At 34.1% G+C, this 24645-nt stretch overlaps 5 protein-coding genes across 13 annotated transcripts; 2 read left to right on the forward strand and 3 right to left on the reverse strand.

Annotated features, from left to right (window-relative positions):
* The first annotated feature begins 487 nt into the window (after positions 1-487).
* On the forward strand, positions 488-1413 carry LOC119633370 (proteasome maturation protein). 2 transcript variants are annotated; one of them, XM_038026904.1, is made up of 4 exons: positions 488-576; positions 634-896; positions 955-1130; positions 1197-1413. In XM_038026904.1, the coding sequence occupies exons 1-3, from the start codon at positions 574-576 to the stop codon at positions 1085-1087; spliced, it is 399 nt and encodes a 132-aa protein (XP_037882832.1). In that variant the 5' UTR covers positions 488-573; the 3' UTR covers positions 1088-1130; positions 1197-1413. The 2 variants fall into 2 exon arrangements, with proteins under 2 accessions (XP_037882832.1, XP_037882831.1); XM_038026903.1 differs by having other exon boundaries at positions 955-1413.
* A 186-nt stretch (positions 1414-1599) lies between these two features.
* Positions 1600-15079, reverse strand: LOC119633369 (MAGUK p55 subfamily member 6). 6 transcript variants are annotated; one of them, XM_038026896.1, is made up of 12 exons: positions 15062-15079; positions 14601-14800; positions 14398-14510; positions 5958-6110; positions 5404-5895; positions 3818-3916; positions 3597-3758; positions 3320-3530; positions 3093-3263; positions 2856-3016; positions 2714-2788; positions 1600-1996 (listed from the first exon to the last, which is right to left on the reverse strand). In XM_038026896.1, the coding sequence occupies exons 2-12, from the start codon at positions 14698-14700 to the stop codon at positions 1820-1822; spliced, it is 1914 nt and encodes a 637-aa protein (XP_037882824.1). In that variant the 5' UTR covers positions 14701-14800; positions 15062-15079; the 3' UTR covers positions 1600-1819. The 6 variants fall into 6 exon arrangements, with proteins under 6 accessions (XP_037882824.1, XP_037882825.1, XP_037882826.1 ...); XM_038026897.1 differs by lacking the exon at positions 15062-15079 and adding an exon at positions 14841-14947 and having other exon boundaries at positions 14601-14742; XM_038026898.1 differs by lacking the exon at positions 15062-15079 and having other exon boundaries at positions 1617-1996; positions 5452-5895; positions 14601-14948.
* A 4573-nt stretch (positions 15080-19652) lies between these two features.
* LOC119633281 (small glutamine-rich tetratricopeptide repeat-containing protein beta) lies at positions 19653-20937 on the forward strand. The gene has a single exon (XM_038026749.1). It carries the CDS (start codon positions 19805-19807, stop codon positions 20828-20830), a length of 1026 nt encoding a protein of 341 aa, XP_037882677.1. The 5' UTR covers positions 19653-19804; the 3' UTR covers positions 20831-20937.
* Positions 20938-21060: 123 nt separating this feature from the next.
* Positions 21061-22197, reverse strand: LOC119633282. Of its 2 annotated transcripts, none has more exons than XM_038026750.1 (2): positions 21432-22196; positions 21061-21369 (listed from the first exon to the last, which is right to left on the reverse strand). In XM_038026750.1, exons 1-2 carry the CDS (start codon positions 22086-22088, stop codon positions 21127-21129), a joined length of 900 nt encoding a protein of 299 aa, XP_037882678.1. In that variant the 5' UTR covers positions 22089-22196; the 3' UTR covers positions 21061-21126. The 2 variants fall into 2 exon arrangements, with proteins under 2 accessions (XP_037882678.1, XP_037882679.1); XM_038026751.1 differs by having other exon boundaries at positions 21298-21378; positions 21432-22197.
* A 942-nt stretch (positions 22198-23139) lies between these two features.
* On the reverse strand, positions 23140-24145 carry LOC119633921 (RWD domain-containing protein 4). Of its 2 annotated transcripts, none has more exons than XM_038027753.1 (4): positions 24072-24145; positions 23859-24007; positions 23672-23781; positions 23140-23619 (listed from the first exon to the last, which is right to left on the reverse strand). In XM_038027753.1, the coding sequence occupies exons 2-4, from the start codon at positions 23964-23966 to the stop codon at positions 23208-23210; spliced, it is 630 nt and encodes a 209-aa protein (XP_037883681.1). In that variant the 5' UTR covers positions 23967-24007; positions 24072-24145; the 3' UTR covers positions 23140-23207. The 2 variants fall into 2 exon arrangements, with proteins under 2 accessions (XP_037883681.1, XP_037883682.1); XM_038027754.1 differs by having other exon boundaries at positions 24102-24122.
* Between the last annotated feature and the right edge of the window lie 500 nt (positions 24146-24645).

Below are 24645 nucleotides of genomic sequence, written 5' to 3' on the forward strand. Positions count from 1 at the left end.
TATAAGAACAGCTTATGAAAGTTGTCTTAGTCCATATACCCCGATGTTCGATTTGCAGGGTACAAAACCATATTTTTATACCCACCACTGTAAGATGGGGTTTTGTTTTTTTCATAATGTATGTAACACCCAAAAGAAAATTCCAGAGACCTTATCAAATATATATAATCTTGATCATCTTGGAGTTGTGAGTTGTCCGTCTGTATTCCTTTTCTATTTAAATCGGATAGTTTCAAATCGATCTCATGGCAAAACAATGTTATAAAACATATTTAAGCAAACTATTAATACATATCTCACATTTGAAAACATTTAGGACTATTTTTCTTCACTATTAGGCTGTTATTTCTTTGCATATGCAAATAAATAAGTAACAAAAAGAAAAAGACTTAAATGTTTACAAAAATAATAGATGTAATGCGCTTTTTAGCAACACTGTTTGTTTTATTTAAAAAAATATCAATCCTCTTTATTGCAACACATAGCTGGTAAACAGCAACACACTTCACTTCCAATATCTTAATTTGCTTGTCATTCGGTAATTGCAATAAGGCATTAAAACTTAAAGTGAAAATGGTTTGTTTTCTTTAGATTTTGCATCGAGTTTAAATTTTTAATTTTATTATTATTTAGGCACAATCTATCAAAGTTCCGCCTGTTATGCCTGCAGTGCTTAATGCAGAGCCTACAGTAAGTTTACCCGGTAAAACTAATTGCTTGAGTCAATTAGCATATGTACACCGTTTGAGAGATTCGGAAGCCAACTACAATCAACATAAATATAATCTATCCATGCAAATGATGCGTAATCGTGAAGGCTTAAATTTCCCTTTGAAAATGGGTATGGAATTATTTGCAGCGAGACAAGTCGGGCGCTTGCCATTCTTGCAATCTAGGTATGCTTGATGCTTAATAAAAAGTATCGTCTGAATAATGACTTATTTTAATTCATAGTAATATGATGGAGGATGTTTTACTGGGCCGCGATGAAATGATCAGCTTCGAAGATTACTTGGGAGTACCGGAAAATTATGAATTTATGCGACAACCACATGTCGTGATGGAAAAATCTTTGGGAATTTTATAAATAGCTTTGTGTAGCATCGTAAATCTTTAATAAAAAAATATTTGTAGGTGTAGATCAAATTAATTTATGCGAGCGTGATAATATGAAACGACTTAATACTTTTTCGCAGAATTTGGCTGTAAATGATTCTAATTTGCTATAATCTTGCACACGAAGCCAGTGCTTACTCAATAGCTTTTCTGAAAAATCTATAAAAACTCGGCAATAGGTTTTTTGTTTCTTTTATGAAATTTGCACTTTTTATTTTTAATTTAAGCGGCTGTTGCGTTACAGGTATGAATAAAGACACAAATATTTTAATTGTACCATACGCAACAAACAAACAACATCAGTAGAACCAGTAGATGCTATAATGACATAAATCAATAAATCAATAATGGACGAATCGTTGATTTTAAGAGGTAAATATAGTCATTAAAAGTTCTGAAAAAAATATAACTCAATAATATATTTAGGGTAATAAAAATTAAATATTAAAAAAAAGAAAATACAACAATTATATTGCAATGGACGAATTCGTATAGTAAGTTTGGAGACTATTTCTTAAAAATATACGTAATTTTAACTTTGATTACTGGTATCAACTTGTGTTTACATACTAACTATTAAATAATTAAAAAAGAAAAAAAAAACATTCATACTCTTAAGAACACTTTCGTTTTACGTTTTTGTTGAATTTTACTATGATTGCAGCAAAAGCAGAGAAATGTGTTGAAATGCAAAGAAAGTCTCCTAATAAATCCAGTTTACTGGCACCCACTGCTCTTCGTGACTCATCTGATCTAATGTCTCCACGACTTGACGGAACGTGTCATCAAAATCTTCATTAATAATAATCATATCGAAATATTTCTCATATTTGCGTTGAACAAAACGACTCTCCTCCACGGTCGATATTAAATCATCATCCTAAGGATTAAAGTAAAAGATAAATTCTTAGATATTTTCAAATCCCTCACTCTTATTGTTCTTGAAAGCACTTTGTTTTTCTGAACGAAGCATACTGTATTCCTGGAGTTAGCTTCCAAAGGGTGTTTGATGGCAAAATAGAAGAAAAATCGTATATAGTGTGCGCCGAATCGACCCTATATCAGATGCATTATTTATGTATAGTTCGGTAACATTTTGCACTGAAAATCTCTGCATACACCGCAGTGTTTGTTAGCAATCGCGAACGGACGGTTGGTCGATTTCCAACTACAAAGTGAATTCAGTAACAAAAATCCTTGAACTTAAAGCTTTACAAATTTTGTTGACATATTTTAGGAGAATAAGGTAAAGCTTTCTGGCAATTGTCAATACGCCCATGAACCTATGATGCTGATTTTCAAGCTTAAGGGGAAGGAGCAAGGAAGAGAAAACAGGAGCGGACTTGGTTTCGCTGGCAAAGTTTCGCCGTCGTAATCATGATATCCACAGAGGGACGCACGATGGACAAGCATGTCTAAATCCATTTCGCTATTTACATTGATGCAGACTACACGTATACGCTTTAACACACCTGAGAAGCACATTTCTATGCATTGCAAAATTTGTAAACGTAAGGGTAACAATATTGTTCGCAAAACAAAAAAGAAATTTGGGAAGTACTTATATCAATAGCTTTTCAATGTATTCCTTAATTACCTCATAAAGTGATGCAAGAGATTCTAAAGTGCGGGCACGTCTTGAGCTGTAACGTATCGAGCTTTGACGATCGAACTAAAGATATGTATTAATGTTATATTAAAAATTTAAAAGGTTTTTTTTTTCAATTTGTTTCAAATACCGTCAAATTTTTATTTGAACCTGTGGCTCGCCGTTCAGCATAGATAGACTTCAGTTGCTCCATACCAGGGGCACCAATAAATATAACGAATGGCATCAGCTCTTGACTATTGTGCAGAATTTTCAAAGCATTTGGCGCACAATCCAAGACGCACATACGCCCTACAAGTAATTTATATATATATATGTATACGTAAGTATATTCTTTGAAATGTTCTCATTTTAGCCGCAAAATTACCGCTTTCGATGACATCCTTAATGGACTCTATATGTGTTCCATATAAATGGCCATTATTTTCACCATATTCCAAGAATTTATTCTCTTTAATCTCTTGATCCATCCATTCACGATCAACAAACCAATAGCTAATACCGTTCTCTTCCAGAGCTCTTTTTGGGCGTGTAGTGTCTGTAATCAGATATATATTGGCGATGGCAGCGTTCTCATCCAATGAATCTACTTACGTGGTATAACGAAACCGAAACGATCGGGATCACTGTTAACTAAACGATTTTTTAAAGTACGTCTACCCACCCCAGATACACCAATTAAGGCCAGAGTTTTTCGTCGAAAAGGTGGCATTCGTGTCACTTCTTCATAAAGCATTAGTTCGGCTTTATCAAATTCACAATTAGCTACCGAACGATACATAGTTTTACGCTTACGTTTTGAGATCTAACCTCAAATCAAATATAATTCAATTTATTTTTAAAAGTCTTAAATTTGATTACGATTTCTTACCCGAGTACCGCAAATGCCAATCTTATGCACATAATCTGCCTCTGGTGCTACAAAAGCTTTACGTCTTTCTTCCAATTCCTGGGACGGTATCAAACCAATCTGATCGCTTTGGGAAGTTATATTTTTAACCTGCCACCAATTCGGGTCCTTAACATTAATGATCTAAAAATGCAATGTAAACCAATTTCCGAATTAAGTCGAAAATGCGTTAAGAACTAAACCTGTAAAATATCACCGGATTTGAAAGCCAAACCGATATCTTTGCATGGCAGTAAGGAATCATCTGAGGGATTGTAAGTATATAAGGCACGCATGTAACACTGAAACAATATAAAAAAAATATAATAAGAATTTTTCTTAACTTCAGATAAGCATAGGTTGAAATTCTTCAATATATATCGGAACTTACTTTTACGCCATTGCCCCCCAAACTTTTACTAAACATATGAAAATAGAACGTCTTAAGCAATAACGCACAGCAAGACAAATAAATTTAAGTTATGAAAATTAAAGTATAGTTAAAGCGGCTCTCAAAATACGCCATGCATAGTAGTTTTCAAATATAATTAATTAACTGTCCCGTCATCGGGAGTTGGTTTCGATTATAGTAAATGCAATAAATATTTACAAACAAGAATATAATAAAGGATTAATATTAAGACTAGGAGTGCAGAAGCTGCAGAAGCGAAACATTTCGAGACAAATAATTAAAAACGCACTCCTGACAATATTAGAAGAAAAAGATTTTGTACAATTATTGATTAGTTTTCTTAAAATTGCTTAAAATTTTCTAAAAAATCTTTGCTACATTTTTATATCCACCGTAGTATGCGTTTGAATGTCGGCAGGTTTGCAACGGATAGCAATAAGAAGCAGGGGTTACGTTTACCCTCAGTTAAAGTGAGTCGATGAATTGATTGAAGAATGTCTATCTATCCATACACTTACTGAATTCACGAATACTTGAATATTACACAATTCGATGTAAAAGCTCGATCTTGACGGGCAGGAAACCATATACATATATATATATAAGTCTAAGAAGTGATACCATCTTTACGTATCAGGACTGAATGGCGACTTCTCTGATCCGGAAAAAACGTCGTGAACGATTGTTGTTTTATATGCATTTTATCCGCCTGAGCAGCCGAAGGCGAGGAATCTCGACTAGGAAGTCAATGGTCGTGGGTTCGAATCTCAAGTGCGGTAGAGTTTTTAATAAAAGCCGATAGCCTTATATGCTAATGCTTTTAAGAGTTTAGTCTTAGAATTTATTTCTCTGGCGAAATTAATAATAATAATAATAATAAATGAATTTTGTTTTGTATTTGCTTTCATTAAGAAGTAAGTGGACCTTTAATTTAGCACTATGAGGAAAATAGGGGGAAGCATAACTAAGTCGCTCGAAAAATCCGCCAAACTTTGTACTCAAAGATACCGTCTGCGAAAGAAATGTGTATATGAAAGTACGAAAAATATGCTCAATGGCAAACCAAGAGTAACTGGAAAGGGATGATTAAATCGACCTAGAATCCTATGCTGATCAAGACAAATATTTACTCAAAAGTATTTATTCAAAATTTTTATACTAATCAATACACATATATATTTTGCCATCAACCATACCACAGGCATTTTTTTACCGTTGAGCACTAAGCAGGTGGAACTTCATTGAAGGAACATAATTAAGTTTACCCGGAATTTTTCGCTAATCAATAGTGTTTTGCAGTCTCCCCTACCATACTTAGCACTCTATAGCACTGAAGCTATGGGAGAAAAATAGTAAAATGAACGCGCCAGTACTTACCGTTAACTTCTTGCCTGGTTCAATTTTTGATACACCATTTTGCTTTATCTGGCCACTTGTTAAACGTCCCGAACGTATTTCTTCATCGACGTTAGGGCCAATTTTTAGGGTGAGATTCTCTTTGGCTCGTGATACTTCAATTTTTAGTTCATCGGGTGTACGAACAGGTATACCATTGACTTCTAAAATAACATCCCCGGGATGTAATAAGCCCTGCTTATCAATAACACCGCCAGCTAATATACGGGCAACTACCAATTGCTTATGATCATCTAATTCAACCGTAAGACCCAATGGTTGCTTTGGAATGCGACGCAAACCAACCATTTTAATTGTTTCAACGGGCATTGTACTATTTATGATTTCCGGAGGGAAAAGATAACCGCCCGACTTACGCTGAGATATTTTCTCCAATTTAACAAGTGAACCACCGGCAGCTTTTAAACGATTCTCATAGAGATAACCTATTTCATCGTGAGCGCGTATAAGGGCCTAAAATATATGTGATATTAATATTATAACGCAGGCTATAAAGGAATAAAAGTTTAACTTACCCTAAAATGTGGTTGGTTTAATAGCTTGGCTAATTCGCGCGATTCCAAACGTCTGGAGGGCGAAAACTTCCGTATGATATCGTCGCAAATTGGTTTATTGTTTAAATGAGCTGGCAAAAAAGCTGGCACCACTTCTGGTTTTATGGGATTTAACTAGAATTAAAGAAAGCAACAGAGAATAAGACATGGTAGTTATAGAAAGAGTGAGAGAGAGAGAGAGAGAGAGAGATGAAGCAATGAATAATAAGTCTGAACTGACAGTAACTTAATTAAATTAGATTAAATTGGCATTGCGACGTGTGGGTCAAATCGTTATTGGAATGACATGACAAAGTAAATGACGTATAAATTTATTTACATACTTAACATACTAAACGTATACATACATACATATGTATATGCATATAAATATTTGCCCTCCTTAACCTATTCCTCTTTGTGATAATTCTCTGCAGATTCGAAGACTTCATATAATGAATAAATTTGAATTATTTTTTAAGTCTTTTTAGGTTAAGGGAGTTCATATGAAACGAATTTTGAATTTTACTTTTATTTGAGATTTTTTTTAAATTTAAAATTTAATATTCAGAAAAAGTAATTACTCAAAAACTGTTTACACTTGAACTCGTTTTTAATCAGAGCTTAAATTAGGTTGAATTTAATTAATAAAAAAAAACATTTTTATATATAATATACTACTTATGTGTGTATTGTAATTCATGCAATTCGCTTTTCAAAACTTATGACTTTCTTTATTTATTTATTTATTTTTTTTGCTAGTCATAGAGGCAGGGTGAAGTTTCAAACAATTGCCGTTTACATCAACGCGGCATCATCACCTTATAATTCAATTGTGTATACGGAACATACCATTACTTTCTATGATTCATTTATTAAATGCATTCACACATGTACATATATGTATGTATACATGGACGCATTTCCTCTACCATCGAAAAGCTATGCATGGTTTAATGTATCAATTGTGACTTTTGCTAAGCAAATTTCTAGTTGATTGCTTAACATTTAAAATGTGTATAGGATCGTCTACGCGCATTGATCTGAATTTTTGTAATCGCATCTCGATGTGAAGATTTGTTTTTTTATAAATATAAAATATTTTAATATTTAAGCGGTTATTAGAAAGAAAAGAATTGAAAAGCCTTCAAAGTTCGTTCCAAGTCATCGAAGACTTTCTCATTTATTTCATTGCACCAATGCCTGAACACATGAACACATGAATACATCGATGCATGCTGGTGTCTTTTAATGTATTCATGCATAAACACAGACATACATACATCTCCGGGAAATTCAGTAAACGTGAGAAATTGAACTTTGGAAAAAGGCGAAGAAAAATCTTTCATATTAAGTTTATTACAAGACTTTTAAATAAGTTAAGTTTTCATGTTATGAACATATCCGAGATAGGCGAGTAACAGTATCTGCCAGCACACGTTTCATCTTTGAAATTAAAAGTCATTTTTCAAGTTTAAAAACAATCTTTTGAGGTTTTTTTTATATGGGCGCCGCCACTGTTCAACTCGGACTCACACAAACGGCGGTTGTGGTGTATTTCTTATGGGTAGGGCCTCACTTTATCCGAAATTTATTCGTAAAAGACCTTCACGCGCTGCTTAATGAGAATTATCACATCTGTTGGACAACTTCTGTAGAAAAGGATTTAGGTAACCTAATGTTCTTTTCATCTTTATTAGGATTACGGGGATTATAAAGAAGGCACGCCCCCAAATGACTTATTGTTCTAAGCTTGTGTCGAAGAGTAATGTCTTATTCATGGCCTAGCTACATCTTTTGTATCCAGGCCCATTAAAGAAGGCCACGCCTGGAAATAATTTTGTTGCTAAGGCAAAGCAAATGCAGAGAAAATGTCCAGACGACTTAATCTAACAGCTTTTATTGAAATGTTATGCTATACTATGGAATTCCTGGCGAAATTCAGATTTCGTTATCCAATAGCCGGAAAGATAACGACTTGTGGTAATGAATTCCCAACTATCGGCCTATCGCTTCGTCTAAATAGATATCTATTTTTGTCATAGGGAGTCCAGGTATTTCTAATGTGAGGACAAAATGGCGGTGTCCTCACAAATGCGCAACAATGCCAAATGACGGCGCTAGGCAGAGGCCCCCGTCATCTCGGAGGTGAGAAAGAAGTGTAGAGGTCTTCTTTTCATTCGGGCATCAACAACTTCTTCATAAATTATTCTAAGGAAGGAGTGGTTAAGCTGCGTCATAGCCAAAAAGACAATGACTTGAAACCATGCATTGTATGTTACCATGATAATCGTAGGCAAAACCGGTTAGGTTTCTAATGATCGAAGAGACAGTGGGTTACAATCCTAAAACTTGATATAACGAGAAGGAGACTTAGGAGGTTAGAATGGAGAGATTTATGCTTTGGATCTTCTTGCGGCGTAGATTGCTCAGATACTCCTTCCAAGAAATAAATGTCTTCCTTCTAGGACTATATAGACTACGCTACATAAGCGTGTATAAATTTATTGAAGGTGATCGAACTGGAGGTATACAGTCTGATTGAGAACATGCAGAAGGTGATTCAAAAAATTTCAAGCCTTTCTGATAAGTCACTCTCTGACCGACCAGCTAGCTTTGATCGACGATCATACTGTCAAGATCACGTTAGAGCGAAGGACCTTCATAAAAACATTGGCGACTGCGAAAAGGCTTAATTCAGCTCAACAAATCATTTCGTAGCAGGATTTTGTTCTGTTCTAACAACACACAAAACTTTCCTTAGAGAGACCTAACCTACTTGGACAGGCATTTGTAAAGAAAAGTGTAGACATCAGTTGGACTCATTCATTTATGGAAAATATACTATAACGGTATAGAAGAAAACCAAGTAAGCAATTATGGAGTAGAAGGCTGGAGATCGATCGATTCTACATACACTCCCAGACTTGCGTCCAATCAACCTTTATACTCCAAAAGAAACTAAGGAGAGTGTATCTTAACTTGTTCCGTCTACAGCTTTAGTGAAATTTATCTACACTTACTAATGGGTTAAAGGTATCGTATAAAGGGCTTTGACCTTTTAACTTTATAATCCATGCCGTTTAGTTTCATGTAAAAAGAAAATTCCATAAACAGCGATGCATGGGAATTCATCGCGGTTTTCGTAATAAATTTTAGAAACTCTCTTTTCCATCTTTAAACAAACGCTGATGATGATCAACAGTTAGAGCATTACAAGTTTCACGTTAGACGTTACGTTCGAATGCAAATACACAATGAATGAATATGTGTATGAAAGTCTAAATGCAACTAGTAGGGTAGCAAACCTAATAGAAAAAAAAAACATAATGTGATGGAAGTCGCGAAGTGAAGTTGCTATAGGAAACAACATCGTCAACAATCAACAGGAACAGCAAGCAGCTAAGTAAAATGTACTTCTAATCAGAGGCATGTATAGCACATTAATTGCATTTACGGATACATAATGAACTTTGAGAATATGGAACTTATGATTGCGATCTGAATGATTGGCAAATACTTTTCAAATACATATATATATGTATACATATAAAATATATGTGTATATATGGATAGCATACGTTTATGTGCGAATTGGGACAAGACAGGTGTTAAAATATTTATTTTGCTCGGTTAAGAAACTTTTTTAAGTAAGAATTTTTGCACAAAGCCAAAGAATAGCACAACCACTCCCCAAAGCGTAAACTTTTCGTTTATTTTTTATATGAAACATTCAAGCCTTTCTCTCTCGCTCGGAGAGGAGAGGACAAAAGCAAGGGAAAGCTTCATAAGCTTAACAAACAAAATGTTCAATGTTCGTTGGTTACACAATAATAGATGAACGTGTTGCTGCGTATTGTTTGCTTAAAGCGGTTTCATTGTTGGCATTTAGCCAAAACAGTGAATCTTTTAAACGAATTATGACCAAAAGCATAACAAAAAAAAAAAAAAAAAAAAAAAGAAAAAAAAAAAGCTGGCTAAATACGTCATGCTCTTAGATAATTTTTATTTATTTATTTTTCTATTCTACATGCTACATATGTATGCGCCAATCATCAGTTACGTACAAGTGTGCGTGGGTAAAATGAATTGCATACATCACCAAGGTAGCATAAAAGCCAAACACACTAAAAAAAAAAAAATTCCAAAAGTATTTGATTTCAGATGAAACCTTTAGCATTAGCTTTAATATCGATTTACTGTTTCGAGAAATATGATTAAAAGAAAAAACACAACGTTTTTATAATAAATTATAGAAAAACACTGCACGCACCAGAAAATTTTTAAAGTTAACTGAATATGATGAATATATATATATATATATATATATATATATATATATACAATGAAGCCAGGTTTTTAATTTTATTTCACTTTTTTACTTTGTTGTTTTTCGTCTTCTTCGTTTCAATTGGAAAGTCAACATACACAGCACACTCAGCGCGCAAGAATCTCAAGTCAACTGTTGAATATATTTAACTAACAATAGCTTGAATTTCGTTTAAACCCCGTTTCGCATAAACTTTCGTATACACGATCTCTTTAAGCCGTCTGTCTGTATTCGACAATGAAAACGCGAGACTTAAATATATTGAGGATTGCACGCGCGAGCGAGGGAGAGAGCCAGAACGAGCAAAAGCGAGAGGAGGAAAATTGAAAATAAAGAGAGGGAGAATAAGATCTCTTTATTTATTTATTGGTCGTTTCTATTTGAGACGCGTCGTGCAATGGCAGTGGCAAACTGTCCGGTCGATACCGATACCGATTCAGGCGTTCACGTTCCGGTTAAGAAGATTTCCCCGCAGCACAACTTTACACCAACACCAACCGAATGTTACTAAATTGCAGTTAAAAAGCAGTCAGGTAAACAAACCCAATCAATAAAAGTCCATGAGTTTATTTTCAGTTTATTACATGTGCAAACACACACACACACATACATATACGCACACAAACCTGCAAACACAAACACATATGTTTACACAATAAGCTTAGCGCTGAGACACTCTCACTGCATTGACTTTTTCGTTGACAAGCTTAGTTAGCCCTGATGTTGTTTAACATAAGTTTTCGAACTTGTTTTTCCTTTATTATTATTGTTGTTGTTGTTTTTGTTTTTGTTGTGCATTAAACATAGATCGGCGAATTCAATGCAAATGCATATACACGTTCATTGTACACTAAGAAAATAACTTTTTGGCACGTAAAAGCTTTTGAAATGTTTGCAGTGATTTTTTAATCTCTTTCGAACCATACATGAAAGAGTGCCAACAAGAAACTAATCAAGTCAGAAAGGAGATGAAAAGAAGCATTGAATCCCCTTTGGTCAATCTGAATGCTTACTTAAACTTAACTTTTACTCGAAGCGTTGAAAGTGGAGCTAGACAATACGGAAAGCAGAGATTCGCTTAAGAAGCCCGAGTCGCAGCACATGTAAGTAAAGTTTAAGCACCCATTCTTCTCTTGTACCGTGAGAGAAGTAAGAAACACATTCTGGAATATATACGCCACCTTATTATCAAAAAACTGACTGGCATATGCACCAAATGATACGAGTTGTGGTTTTCAAGCTTGTCCTGCAGTCAGCTGTCAGAGCTTGTCAGAGCATCTATCATCCTATCTCTGGTCATTGTAGGCCAAATCCTGGTGGTTAGCGGTTTTGGTGTTAGCCACTTTTTTAAAAGATAACACGAGACTTAAAGTATGCTTGACTCTTGGCGAGCGGCCACTTCAAGCAGCAATTTAACCAATCACGTAATTTCATCACTTTGAGCCTTCCCGCAAATGGACGCAACACTAAGTTTAGGAATGCAAAGGTGGCATATGCTGCAGAGTGCGATCATCTTAATAATGGCTGCACAAAGACAAGTTCAGAGATTGTCAAAGGAAGTGTAACAATTTCACTTCCGTTTAAAATGAGCCGAAGTTAGAATATTACCTATTCGGGAGGTTTGTTGCATTAAATACTTTCTGAGCTGACCGTCACCTAAAAGTAAGCAAACTAAACCGTCAAAGAATGTCAACGTCGAGTTTACTCGAGATTCCACGCAAGAAACGTCTCTTGTTGGGCTTCCATTGGAAAGATCAGTTAAAACTCGAGAAGAGGGGAAACGTAAAGGCACATACTGTAAACTGATTATTGATTTTAGGAGTTTCCTTCATTGCACTCATGTTCTGATTAGAGGTAGTACATTTTTTTTTAAAAAGGGATCAAATAAGCGTCATCTAGCGTGAGGACAAGTGAGCTAAAAGATTTTAATAAGTTTCATCAACTGACCACGTAATTGAACTAAGTATCAAGTCAGTGTTTGTGGGTTCAAATCTCAAAAGTGGTACAGCCTACATTGACATTGAGTAAGGACGTAGCACTTACTACACCTACATCGCTGCTACCGCTCCCGCCCAAACTCATTCTTCTTTCTCGGTTTTTCTGCCGTGCTACCGTGTTACACGAGCAGGGAACATCTCCTGAAGGATTGGTCATATCACTAAACTAAGAGAAAACTGATTCTAGATTTTCTTCTCATCCAATTAAAAGTCTAAAGCCTGATTGAATAACTTTCACCAATGCGAATGGAATTTTGTAATCTTATGAAAGCGAGAATGCACTAAAGATATTTTTAAGACGTAACACAATAATAAATTTTTATAATAAGTGATGGAAATAGTGGAAGCAATTTTTGACCTAATTTCAGGTAATAAATTATTATTGAGTTGTTTTTTTTTCTTCTTGGTGGAAAATCACGCGTTTGCGTGACCTTTCACACGAAATAAGAGATTCAGTGAAAGTAATTAGGAAAACCGAATTTTCATTTAGTCATGTGAGAAAACTCTTTTGTGTTTACCAATTGAGGTTATGTTAGCTGGGCAGAAATGCACATTAGTTGCTCTTCGCTTACGAAATGGCTTGCACAACTGTTTGTTTTGAAAAGTGAACCTAAACTTAAACGCAAGCATTTCGAAACAGGGGTCTACGGACATGTGAGCGAAAGTGAAAATTTATCGTCAAATATTAGGCAAAGTGGACTTTGCCAGAGTGGCGGTCCATATATTTTCTATTTTGCTTCATTTTTCTTCTATCATCCATAAGTAATGTTGACGCAAAGTTTAGACCTTTGCGACCATGAAAACCAATAAATGGAAATCATTGTTATATAGTGGCCCTGATGCTTTCCAGGGACGATTTCTTTGCATGACTATGTGACAACCAATCTTTACCCTACACCACTTGCGGTACAACGGTATATTGAATTTGAGCGGAAGTATACAGCAACGCCCAGAAAATCTCGAGGTGAACGCACCTTTTATTATATTGATCGTCTGTCCCTCTGTGCGTCCAAGAATATTGTCATGTTCAACCTATAGATCTCAATTTTTGCTATATTTTTATGAGATTTAGCACAAAGGCAAGGACGATCACTATTGAAAACGGGTCGTGATTGGACCACTTTTTCGATCACTTCCCATAAAAAGCCTTAATTTGAAACGTCTTTATATGAATAACTGCAGGCTAATGTAGGGCATTTAATGGTTGTTCGTGGCCCACTATAACGCTTTTACTTATTATATTTTGTGTAATAAAAGTTTCATATAATTCGCATTTCCTATACTAAGTAAATGCTAAGTGGGTCAAAATGCGGAAAGAGTTTTAAAATATACCAAATTCAATGGAAAAGGTTCTTAACGAGTTTCTTTTCTTTTTAATTTTGCGAATAGATAAAATATTTATGTAATTACTAGATCTCAAAAATTATCATTTGTATAAACAGCGACACACAGACATATTTTCCTACATACGTATATCGTAAAAACTTACATTTTCATGCAAGTGTGCTCTTATGTTCATATTAAATGCTTTGCATGTGAGACTTTCTGATAGGCGATATTAAGAAAAGACAAAAATAAAAAATGCAACAAAATATGTAATACGGTGTAACAAATAATTTTTGAAACCGGTTTCGAGACTGAAAAGAGATGAAGAGCTAAGACACGCTCGCATAACTTTTGAATAAATGAATAAAAAATCTTTTCCATTATTTTATTTTAAGACATGTCTTCATTTAAAACGTCTAAAGTTCTTATTCATAGCTAATGGAATTGGAAGAGAAGTTATCATCATTTTTAAAAACGATTTTTCTTCAAACACCTTCAAAAATCAAATTAGCATAGTGCCCTCAAAATTCAACGATGTAACACCCTTTTGTACAAATTATTTAAATGAAACCGATCATATGGCTATAGCCTAAAAATGTTTGAATTATCAAGCGAATTGAATAGAGTCGTACATCGTTCATTAAATTGGAATCTTTTGCTGTTTCGTAAATGTTAAAATTTATACCACATGCATAGCGTGGACAGCGAGAGCAAAAGATTAAGTGGGTCAATTAAGAATATTATAAAAACACAGAGATTCAATACCTACCAAAAGCTCCTTTGGTGTTGATGGATTGCTTAGCAAGAGGCCCTTAAGAAAAATATCATTATTTTCCGAATAACGTGAAAGCGATTTATAATCGTTAATATGCTTAAACCCATCTGAAAAGAAAACAATTAATAAATAAAGCGGCTGCTACACTAAGCAATAATAAAGATACGGAACTGATTAAGCATTATGTATGTACGTACCGTTGTCAGTGGCCTCGACTTCATCAACAATATTCACTTTGTTGATACTGGCTAAAAGATTTATTTTATCCTGATGTTCTTTACGTGTTAAGCGAACCATGACACAAGTCACAAAAGTCAATTAACTGTAGAGATCGTCAAACTAAGGAGGAAGGGAACTTATCTTCACGTTTACACAGTAACGTGATAATAGGTAAAGACTAAAATAAGATGGAAAATCCTTTATTGACTTGCACCTACAATTTGTTTACTTAATTCATTGTGCAAAGTTGCGGAATTATACCAATAAGATGTTGCTGGCTTTTGATTACTTTCAACACTTATTAGATTCTTATAGAATATATATATATATATATATATATATATATATATATTTAGATGTTTGCCATACATCCGCTTCTTAGATTGGTTAGAAATTAATTTTCCCATTCATTTACGCAACAACTGTTGCCTCTATTTACACTTTTAAATCACTTTTTTCTTAATTTGCCGAACAATCTACCGCTCTCAATAAACTTTTTTTTATTTGTTACTCGTAGCGGATAAAAGAAAAAATCTCTTCTTTTTCTTCTTTCCGCTCAAAAAAACTGTTAAGCTGTTAAGCGAAAATAATGACTGAATGATATTATTGAGAGATTTCTTTCAACTTTTATTTGACATCATTTTTGCATTAGTTGCTAGCATGTTATTGTAATGTAACTAACAGTTCTCATTCTAAAACACTACCAGTGCCGTAACAGAAATCCATTGTAATAGGGCTGCCAAGTCTAATAATTTCTAGATGGTTAAGACAAAATAAAAGAAACGGGTATTTTGCAGTTTCGCAAAACTAAAAACGCTGTCAAATAGGCATGTTTTGATTATTACTTTATTACTGAAATCCTGCATTCATTGCGACCATTTTGCGAGAGATGAGAAACAAAGTGCGAGAAAATTTTGTCTGCCTAATATCCTATGTAAAAAAGCAAGTAGCTTCGCAAGGTTTTATTTTATTGCTCACGCTCGATAGAGCACAGAGTTGGCAATACAATGAATACAATGTAAAAGAAATTAATATATTTTCACAATAACTTCTTTTTTTTAACGGGAGAATCCTTCATCAGTGACCCCCTGAATATTCAGAAAGCAGAAGAAGAATTTGTAACGAAAAATGCGCTCGCGCTTACATGTGAAATGTAAATAAAACTCGATGTTATTGAGAATTGAATTTTCTTTGAAAAGATAGATAACATTATTTTTGTTATATATCATTCTATACGTATTTTCTTAGTAATTTGAATAACGTTTGGGCAAATCTCAGAAATCTTATAAACCTTATGTCAACAGCGTTTTAGCATTACAGATGATAATGAGAGCATATAAAAGTTCTGGCAAGCGATGCAGAAGCATTTGATACAGCATTTGAAGGAAGCTGAGTTGTGAAAATAAACTCGGCGAAAATAAAGTTTTAAAGAATATAAAAAATATTTCCTTTTTCAACTCAATTTCGAACTTTTAACCAACGACTTTTTTAGTAAAGAAAACTGATTGTTTATATACTTAAGAAAAAGTACATTAAATATATTTTAATCAAGCGTTTTTCTCTTAATTTTCTTTCAAACCTTATTTAATAACTTTTACTTAAATCAATTTCTTTCCAATTACGAAAATTTCATTTTTGTATATCTGGAAACAATTTAGTTGAATTGAAGAATATTTGTTTAGCCTTTTCTGTTCATTTAATTAAATATTTGTTTTAATAGTAACCATCACTAGATTTTCAGTTTGCAAATGTTTAAATATGACCAACGGAACCAATGTATATACTTTGTTAGAAGAATCCTTGTCATCATTGGAGCGTGAAGTTTAACGCACGCGAACACGTAAGGGCGTAGATCTGTTTTTTTTACGACATAATACAATTATTAACCTCATAACTTTTAACGAGAAATGCTTTTTAAAACGGGTTTCGGTGTTTATGTCAGGGAGTACCCAAGGGTCTTGCATAGCAAATTACCGAATCTATTTAATCGCTAGTGGTTCGCGCATCGATTTAGCTAAAAGCGAAGCACTATTTCATCAATAGTTGATTTGTTTGCTACCTTGTCAAAGGGAAAAGCAAGCTATCATTTTCCTCCTTTCCTCTGCGTTTTGGCAATAGCAACAAAAATGACACGAAAGTGTTACGTGATCGCAATAAAAACGTTTATTAACAACCGGTTTCGTCACAAACGAAACCTGGTTTTCAACTAGGTGATTACCCCGCTAACTTCGTATTTTCATACGAGCGAAAACTGTGTGAAAACTGGGTGAAAACTGTCAAAACTGGCGTAATTTTTTATGGCAACTGTGGAAGCTGGTGTAATGTTTTGAAATGTCTGATATATTCGTAACGCAAATCGAAAGGAAATATCCCGAAGACAAAAGAAATGCTTTCTTTGACCTTATCCACACTTTTGTCTTCGCGATGGTTTGTTTTATAACATGAAATATCTTTAAGAAAACTTCCCACACGCATTATCAGAGTCTTGAAGAGTTTCTGTTAGGAAATTTCTTTTTATTAAATGACTAATCACTCAGGAAATATCTTCTATTCCCGAAGAGAGCGAATTTGAGAAGGAACCATAGAGGAATAAAATGCAAACTAGTTTTTTCTAGTTCTAGGATATTTGCTGTTGAGCTTTTTAAAAGTTTAGCTTTCGCATATGAAGTTCGTAAGTTTCTGACCTTATAACGTACTAAATTCCATTCTGTCGCAGACCAGTAAGTGTATTCTATTGTAGTCCAAAGGCTATTATTTTTTATTATACATTTTTAGTAGTTTATTTGTGCAATTGACTAAATCTTATTTTATGTTTATTGAGGATGTTTAGCCTTTTCGACTGATAACCGCCGAAATGTTTCAGGCTCTCATGACAAGACAATCAAATTGTGGAATACTTTAGCCGATTGTAAATTTACAGTTCAGGAAGATGGCCATATTGATTGGTTCTCTTGTCCTTTCCAATCACTCCTATCCATTAATGGTTTTTTGTACGGTTAAGAATTTACAGCTTCCTGATATTTCCTGATTACTTTGCTAATGTATTGATACGCTTTTAGCTAAACACTAGTGCTGGGGAGTTTCAGTAAAGTATGTTTCTGACTTTCCCAGAGTCCAATTGCTGAATGTTAGCACTATCTAATGAATGAAGATAGAAAGTAATACATTATTTTATAAGAAAATAAAGTTTTTGAAGCGTTTAATTGCATTTTGGAATTTCTGATTAATTTGGCGCAATTAGATTTGTTTATAGCAACCTAATGTCAATAGAAACCAGTTAAGCTAAAATTTCTAGTTTAACAGAATCGCATCGATTTTTCCTCACTTAACAGAATCGCATCGACAATTTTCATCACTTGACATAATCGCGTGGAAAATTTTCAGCACTTTAACAGAATCGCTGCTATGTCTTCTGAATTAACAAAATCGTATCGATTTCTTCTCATTTAACATAATCGCATTGAAAATTTTCAATTTTAATGGAATCGCAGCGTTGCAATCTATTGAAAGTAACTCCATGCTCTCTCCATTCTCAACACATGCTACTTTTTTATAGACGATGTAAAGGAAAAAACGGCTTTTAGCGAAAAATCAAAGCCAGTTTCCAAATGCAGAGAGACGTTGTTCGAAGTGAATAATTGCGAAAAAAAATTAGAAAAACTTAAAAAATATCTAAAGAAAATATCAAAGAAAAAAGTTTTACGAAAATTATGTTATTTGTGTGCCATGTTATTAAAACATTGAAGATTAGAACATTTTTTTACGATTTTCAAAAAATGTTTGTCGAATCCTCTAAACAGCAAATGCGAAAAATATTAGTTTCTTACACAATAACGAGGTTTACGGGCAAGAGGAACACCTTCATCAGATCGAACATGTAAGTAATGGTTTAGATTAAAATTTAAATTTCTAAATATAAGAAAATCTCTGCTCCGATTTAAACAAGGAATAACAAGCATTACTCAGACAACAACCTTATTACACCCCTAAAGGAATAGCAACCGTTGATACTATAATGGAGCAAAAAATGATATTAGATCATCTCAAAATATACAAAAATTATGAAAATTATGAAGTAGTGTCATTAGTGTGTCAATTTATCCACCTTTTCGTATAATTGTTTGTACAAAGACTAGCGGTGAAAAAAAACTTCAAAAAAATATATACGAAGGAAATTATGACGACACTTGGTACATGTAGAGTAGTGTAATTAACCATTCTACTCACTTTTCGATTATCGCACATTTGTTTCAGTTATTGTTAAAGAAAGAAAGGGAAATCTGCTTCTTGCTTCGGAGCAATTTCCGTCTGGTTTTGTTATTTAACCCATGAATAGGTGTCAATGAAAACTTGAAAAATTTTGGCAGTGTTTTTAATGATGTCCTCATATACATGTCACGATCAATACTAAATACATCTTGATTTACTTGATTGATATTCTCCTTACTATTAATGAAGACTTCTCAAAGTCGCAAAAGTTCAAATGGAATGGTGTTCGTGCAAACATAATCGTGATTTTCCAAAATCATCTTAGATACATTACAATTTAAGTTCCTTGTTTTATCAAAAAGATCACTTTTGGTAACCACAAATCCCGCCTTGCTACGGTTTATAGAGTTAGTGTCATTTGGAACTTAAGCAGATTTTTCGAATCGAAAAAAATACTTAGAGGCGTGTGATAAGCTCTTAAGAATATGTCTCTTCGATAAGCCTAAATAAAGCAAAGTAAACAAAAGCGATGCAAAGTAAAAAAGTTACCGTGTGGCCTGTGGTGTCAGGAAGCGTACAGATCCCAAATGGGGTCTGTCGGGTTATGCCCTCATCAATTGAAAACTCACCGCAGCCACGGCCAAAGTAAGCTCTAAAAACGAACAGAATAGGCCAGCAATAAAGCCGATAAACCCATAAACAGTAGCAGTGAGTTGCCAGCACCATTTCATACTTGTATCACCAAGAAGAAGAGGAAATTTTGTAGCGTCACAAAATATATAACATTATAACATTCCTAAGTTTTAATTGTTACTTTATTACTGCAACTCTGCATTCAGTATATGTTTTGTCATTTGTTACGTAGGGAAAAGGGTCATTTTTGCGAGGAAAAATATAAAGCGAAAATCGACGTGTTCTTAATTGAAATTAAGAAAATTTACGAAAGAACAAATAATAAAAAGAAAAACAGACAATGACTGACGAAGTGCAACAAAATTTTGTGCGCTGTTTTATTTCATATTTAAAAAAGCAAGTAGATTCACAAGCTTTTAGTGCTGACGCCCAAGAGAGCGCAGAAGTGGCAATACAATGTTTAGCAGCCGCTTTCGATATAGGTGATGAGCGCGACGAGCCACAAGAACAAGCCGAAAGCGCTGCTGGCGATGCTAGCGGCAGTAGCAACACAGATGTGAAAGCCTGGAATCCTAAAGATATTAACTTATTTGAAATATTTGAAATGCATTACATGGAGAAGAATCCAGAAAATTTGAAATTAGCAGAGACAATAAAGAATGAGGGTAATCGTTTGATGAAGGAGGGGAAATACAATGAAGCCCTTCTACAATACAATCGGGCTATTACATATGATCCCAAGAACCCGATATTCTATTGCAATCGAGCGGCGGCTTATATACGCTTGGGTGAGAACGAGCGAGCGGTGGTTGATTGTAAGTTAGCCTTGGTATACAATCCCAATTACGGAAAGGCTTACGGTAGACTTGGGATAGCCTACTCGAATTTACTTAAGTACGAAGAAGCCCAACAATCTTATTCCAAAGCTATTGAGCTAGAACCAGACAATCAAGACTATCGCAATAACCTAGAAGTGGCTCGTAATGCACGTAATCATGCTCACGACAATTTTATACCACAACTGACGGGTGGTCTAAGTGTTATGTTTTCTAATCCAGCTATACGGCAATTATTCAGCAGTGCTGAAATTGATTTGGAACAATTGCAGAGTATGTCACAAAATCCTATGGTTGTGAACGCTATAAGGCAAGTGTTTGCAAATATTGCACCGTACGTTGGTTCAAGTGGAACAGGGGCAACACCTAATGCGGTGCCACCAATGCCAAACGATATATTGCAATTATTCCAAACATATGCTCAACAATTTGCAGCACCTACAGGCAACTCAGCTAATCAAGTAAATGCGGAGAATAACCCCAACGATCAGCAACAACAGCCACCACCTCCTCCTCCTGAGAATTCATAAGCCGTGCTCGTCGTGCCGAGAAAGAGTTATGGAAATGAACTGCATTTGCTTCTATGTGTTTATGTATGTTATGCATTCGCGAGTTTGGTTTAACGTTTTTAAAATGTTTTGTAATGTAGCATAGAATTACAAAGCATGCAAATAAAAATACATATAAATTACTTTATGGTAATAAATCGTAAAAATAAGTCTACTATTATTTGGAAAAGGTAAGACTGTTTTTGTACATGAAAAAATTATCTAAATTAGATAGAGATGGCAGTAAATAATTTATAAAATATTACTGAAAGTAAATATCACATATACACTGACATGGAATCAGTAATACCAGCACGACATAAGGGGCAATTAGGTTGCTGGTTAATAAAGAGTAGATGGGTAGCACAATCTTTGCACAAGCATAAGTGTCTGCAGGGCAGCAGGACAACTGACTTCAAACGATCTTGGCAGACTACACAACAATTCTCAAATTTTATTTGTCTGCCTGAAAATACTTCTTTAGTACACAGTATCGTCTTGTCTATGCCAGATCTGAAAAACTAAGCGAACTGACGATTATATGGTATTTTGTCTTTTTTTTTTTAATCTCTTTAAAACTCACTTTTCCAAATTTTCTCAGCCAAAACAGTAGAAGGGAAAAGCATATGCGACGGTGGAACCACACGAATTGCAAGACTAATATTACCATCAGAATGGAACTCACAAAGAACATATGGGTTACAAATTTTTCGACATGCGATATGCTCTCTCGAAGTACAGAGGCTATAAAATGCACAGCCAAATCCACCGCATCCGCTATAGTACCCAACAGCAATCTCGGGATCAACGTAAGTGTCCACCAAATTCTTTCAGCTATTAAAAGTATGGCATTGTACAGTAATGTCCACAAATCACACGCAAAGAGGCAAACATTTGTGGCCAGTACTTTTGTATGCAATTTAGTTTTGGTAAAAAACTTGCTTATATGATTTAAAAATAGAATCAGACTTTCTATAAAACATTCAACTCCACTAGTACTTGATGATTGCACGTAATTGGCAACAGTACGCACGCTGCAGTCTATTTCACATACAAAACCGTAAAACTCTTCGCCGAATATGTTCAATGCTGTGAAAATTTCCTTGAATAAGTCGAATATAAATTTAATTATTAAAAAAACCGAACGCCCTCCATGATAAGTGGCATTTAATATGAATACGAAAATTAAACGCATTGAGTGCATAAATGCCCAAACCGGCTTCACAAGAGCAGCAAACATTTATTTTATTTAATTTTATTACTCAATATCTTAGTTCAACATAATCAACTGACAATATCACATAACCACCATTTTTTTGAAAACTCATAACAAACTAGAAATCAATCCGACGCTTTAGACGTCCCAATGTAAAAAAAAAAAAAAATTAAAAGACATCTGATATTCATTTTTATGGTCTAAGTGTTGCAATAATTTGGTATCATTTGAGAATCGACAAAAGAATACAATAGTAGATTTAAAATGAGAGCTCCTTTAACGGTAATAATAAAAATTTTATTTACGTATTACAAAACTCAGCGCGACTCATTTAACATAGATCCGCATCTCATATTGGAATACATAAAATATACGGTGCTAAATTAAGATTACCAATCAGCAGCAAGAACTATCTAAAGTCAAATTGTATATTGTACTTGTGAAATATAACCATGCAGGAGGGATGTTGATTACCGATAAGTGTCTCCCAGAACCCGCAAAAAGGTATACGTAATGTGTCAACACAATACCGATCTTTCACATATTCATCGCTGCCGTTTAGTTCCTCTTCGCGCAAGTGTCTCTTCTTGTTTACGAACGATTTCCTTATCAAGGCAACCTTTTTTACAACGATTTCTCAATTCAATCATCAAAGACTGTCTGAGGTCATTATGGAACTAAGCTTTCATGTTGGCCAAGTACACAAAGCCAAGAAAGAAGAAACTGACTGCGAAAAATTTCACATTATCTGTTATAAAGGAAAAGATTAAACACAAACACAATTATCATCTAAAATATGAATTATAAATGTCAATGAAATCGAGATCAAAATTTGTACGAAGCAAAAATTTATTTTTTTAAAATTATAATAAACTTGAATTTCAAAACGTTATTTTGAAAATGAACGGTTTTTATGCATGTGTTAACGAAGCGAAATAACTTCATGTGTCTTTCTTCATTCGTTTCGTTTTGTACAAGTGCAAATATACCCTTCATCATCGTTTCTCTCTTTTCACTTTAAATAGAAGAGAGAAATTACTTAATTTTTTCTATTATTGCCCTATAAAGTCTTAGGCGTTTGTTTTTAATTCAGTTTATCAAAAAACTTAACTATTGATTTTATTAAGCAATTGTGAATAATTTCTAGCTATTTAACGGTTGAAATATAGTATTGTTCGCATTCGATTCAGCGGTTTGCTGTTCTTTGTGACCAGTCTGGGATAAATGCTTGACGATATCTACCCAATTCCAACCCCTAGGCCGGTCACCCTTATGATCGGCGCGATCCCATTGCCTGCGTTTTTGGGCTTTAGTTAGTTGTTCTTTCTTCGGTTCCTTCTTTTTAATGTCCGAACTATCTGAAATATGTATCGCGCTAACTCCTATTGTATTTAAATCTGGTGATTCCACTACTATGAGATCGGGCTGTTCGGACGTTAATTCATCTAAATGTTCTTTCAGGCATTCAAATAAGTTATAGGTCATACCGCAGCCCAACCAATGTTCAGCTTCTTCCATTAACACCGAGCGGACTTTTTCTTTAACAGCGGGAATTCTGGAAATAATATCATAACTATTTGCTCAACCATTGCGTTCAGTCGACTTACAAATTACGATTGTAGAACATTTCCATATTGATAATGGGCTTTTCTAAGGGATAATCATCACCCCATTCAATTTCCACTAAAAAAGATTTACAATCATCGTCTTCACCATACTTGAAAAAGAAAATAAATAAAAAATTATCTTATACTTAGTCATTATTTGTCTTTCTATTAATCATTGCTTTATTACTTTATATTGGAATTTTGTTGCATCTATTTCTTTAAAGGCATCGTCTCCTTCATAAATTGCTAATAAAGCTTCACGTTCATCTGCTTGAAGGTCCAAAGCTTCTGCCATGTTTTTGTTTTAAAGCTAAACGTCTTTTATTAATATTTTTACTAAAAAAAAAAATAAAAATGAATCTTAAGATTGTCAAATAAATAAATAAAACGAGCACAATACAGGCAACAGCTGTGAAGAAGTTGCGTTTACTTTATTTGGCTCTTGATGCTTGCTTGCTTAAACAATTTTCAATTATTTTACGATTTTACAGACAGCTGATCAGCTTGGAATCGTTTTTAGTTGAATTGCCGATTAATCAAGAAGAAGAAGAAGATATGTGAAATTTGATTTTTCGATGTGTAACGAAGGAATTTGAATACTTAAAACCGTTTTTTTATTTTTGTTGCATTTTTTTTTCTCGAAATAAAGGACTGCTGGATTTTGTTGTTACATTTTTCAATTTAAAAAACGAAGACAACAAAACCTTGTCTATAGTGAGACGTGCGAGAAGCGAAAGCAGATACTTAACTTTTGAATGGATTATATAGAATACATAACCGTTACGCTAGATTGTATTTGAAAATGAAATTAAGGAAAAAATCTAATAATATGGAAGGAAGAAATAAATTCATTAATATGCATTTTTAACAATGTAACTGAATTTTAAGGTTTTGTTTAATCCATTAAGTACTACTTGATTATTAGTTTCATTATACTAATAGCCTGAAAAGGTAATATTATTACATTATACCTT

This window comes from Glossina fuscipes, unplaced genomic scaffold (genome assembly GCF_014805625.2).
Source record: "Glossina fuscipes isolate IAEA_lab_2018 unplaced genomic scaffold, Yale_Gfus_2 2, whole genome shotgun sequence".
In the NCBI taxonomy this organism is placed as follows: domain Eukaryota; kingdom Metazoa; phylum Arthropoda; class Insecta; order Diptera; family Glossinidae; genus Glossina; species Glossina fuscipes.

What these genes read in the sequence shown, in the direction of transcription:
- LOC119633281 (XM_038026749.1), top strand. Translation starts at nt 19,805, where the DNA reads ATGACTGACGAAGTGCAACAAAATTTTGTGCGCTGTTTTATTTCATAT.
- LOC119633921 (XM_038027753.1), bottom strand. Translation starts at nt 23,966, where the DNA reads ATGGCAGAAGCTTTGGACCTTCAAGCAGATGAACGTGAAGCTTTATTA. An exon ending in CAACAAAATTCCAATATAAA is followed by an intron (nt 23,782 to 23,858) that starts GTAATAAAGCAA and finishes TTCTTTTTCAAG; the next exon opens with TATGGTGAAGACGATGATTG. An exon ending in ATGTTCTACAATCGTAATTT is followed by an intron (nt 23,620 to 23,671) that starts GTAAGTCGACTG and finishes TATTATTTCCAG; the next exon opens with AATTCCCGCTGTTAAAGAAA.
- LOC119633369 (XM_038026896.1), bottom strand. Translation starts at nt 14,700, where the DNA reads ATGGTTCGCTTAACACGTAAAGAACATCAGGATAAAATAAATCTTTTA. An exon ending in TAAACCAACCACATTTTAGG is followed by an intron (nt 5,896 to 5,957) that starts GTAAGTTAAACT and finishes CATATATTTTAG; the next exon opens with GCCCTTATACGCGCTCACGA. An exon ending in GTTCAAATAAAAATTTGACG is followed by an intron (nt 2,789 to 2,855) that starts GTATTTGAAACA and finishes ACATATCTTTAG; the next exon opens with TTCGATCGTCAAAGCTCGAT.
- LOC119633370 (XM_038026903.1), top strand. An exon ending in TTGCCATTCTTGCAATCTAG is followed by an intron (nt 897 to 954) that starts GTATGCTTGATG and finishes TTTAATTCATAG; the next exon opens with TAATATGATGGAGGATGTTT.
- LOC119633282 (XM_038026750.1), bottom strand. Translation starts at nt 22,088, where the DNA reads ATGTTTGCTGCTCTTGTGAAGCCGGTTTGGGCATTTATGCACTCAATG. An exon ending in GGCTGAGAAAATTTGGAAAA is followed by an intron (nt 21,370 to 21,431) that starts GTGAGTTTTAAA and finishes CAGTTCGCTTAG; the next exon opens with TTTTTCAGATCTGGCATAGA.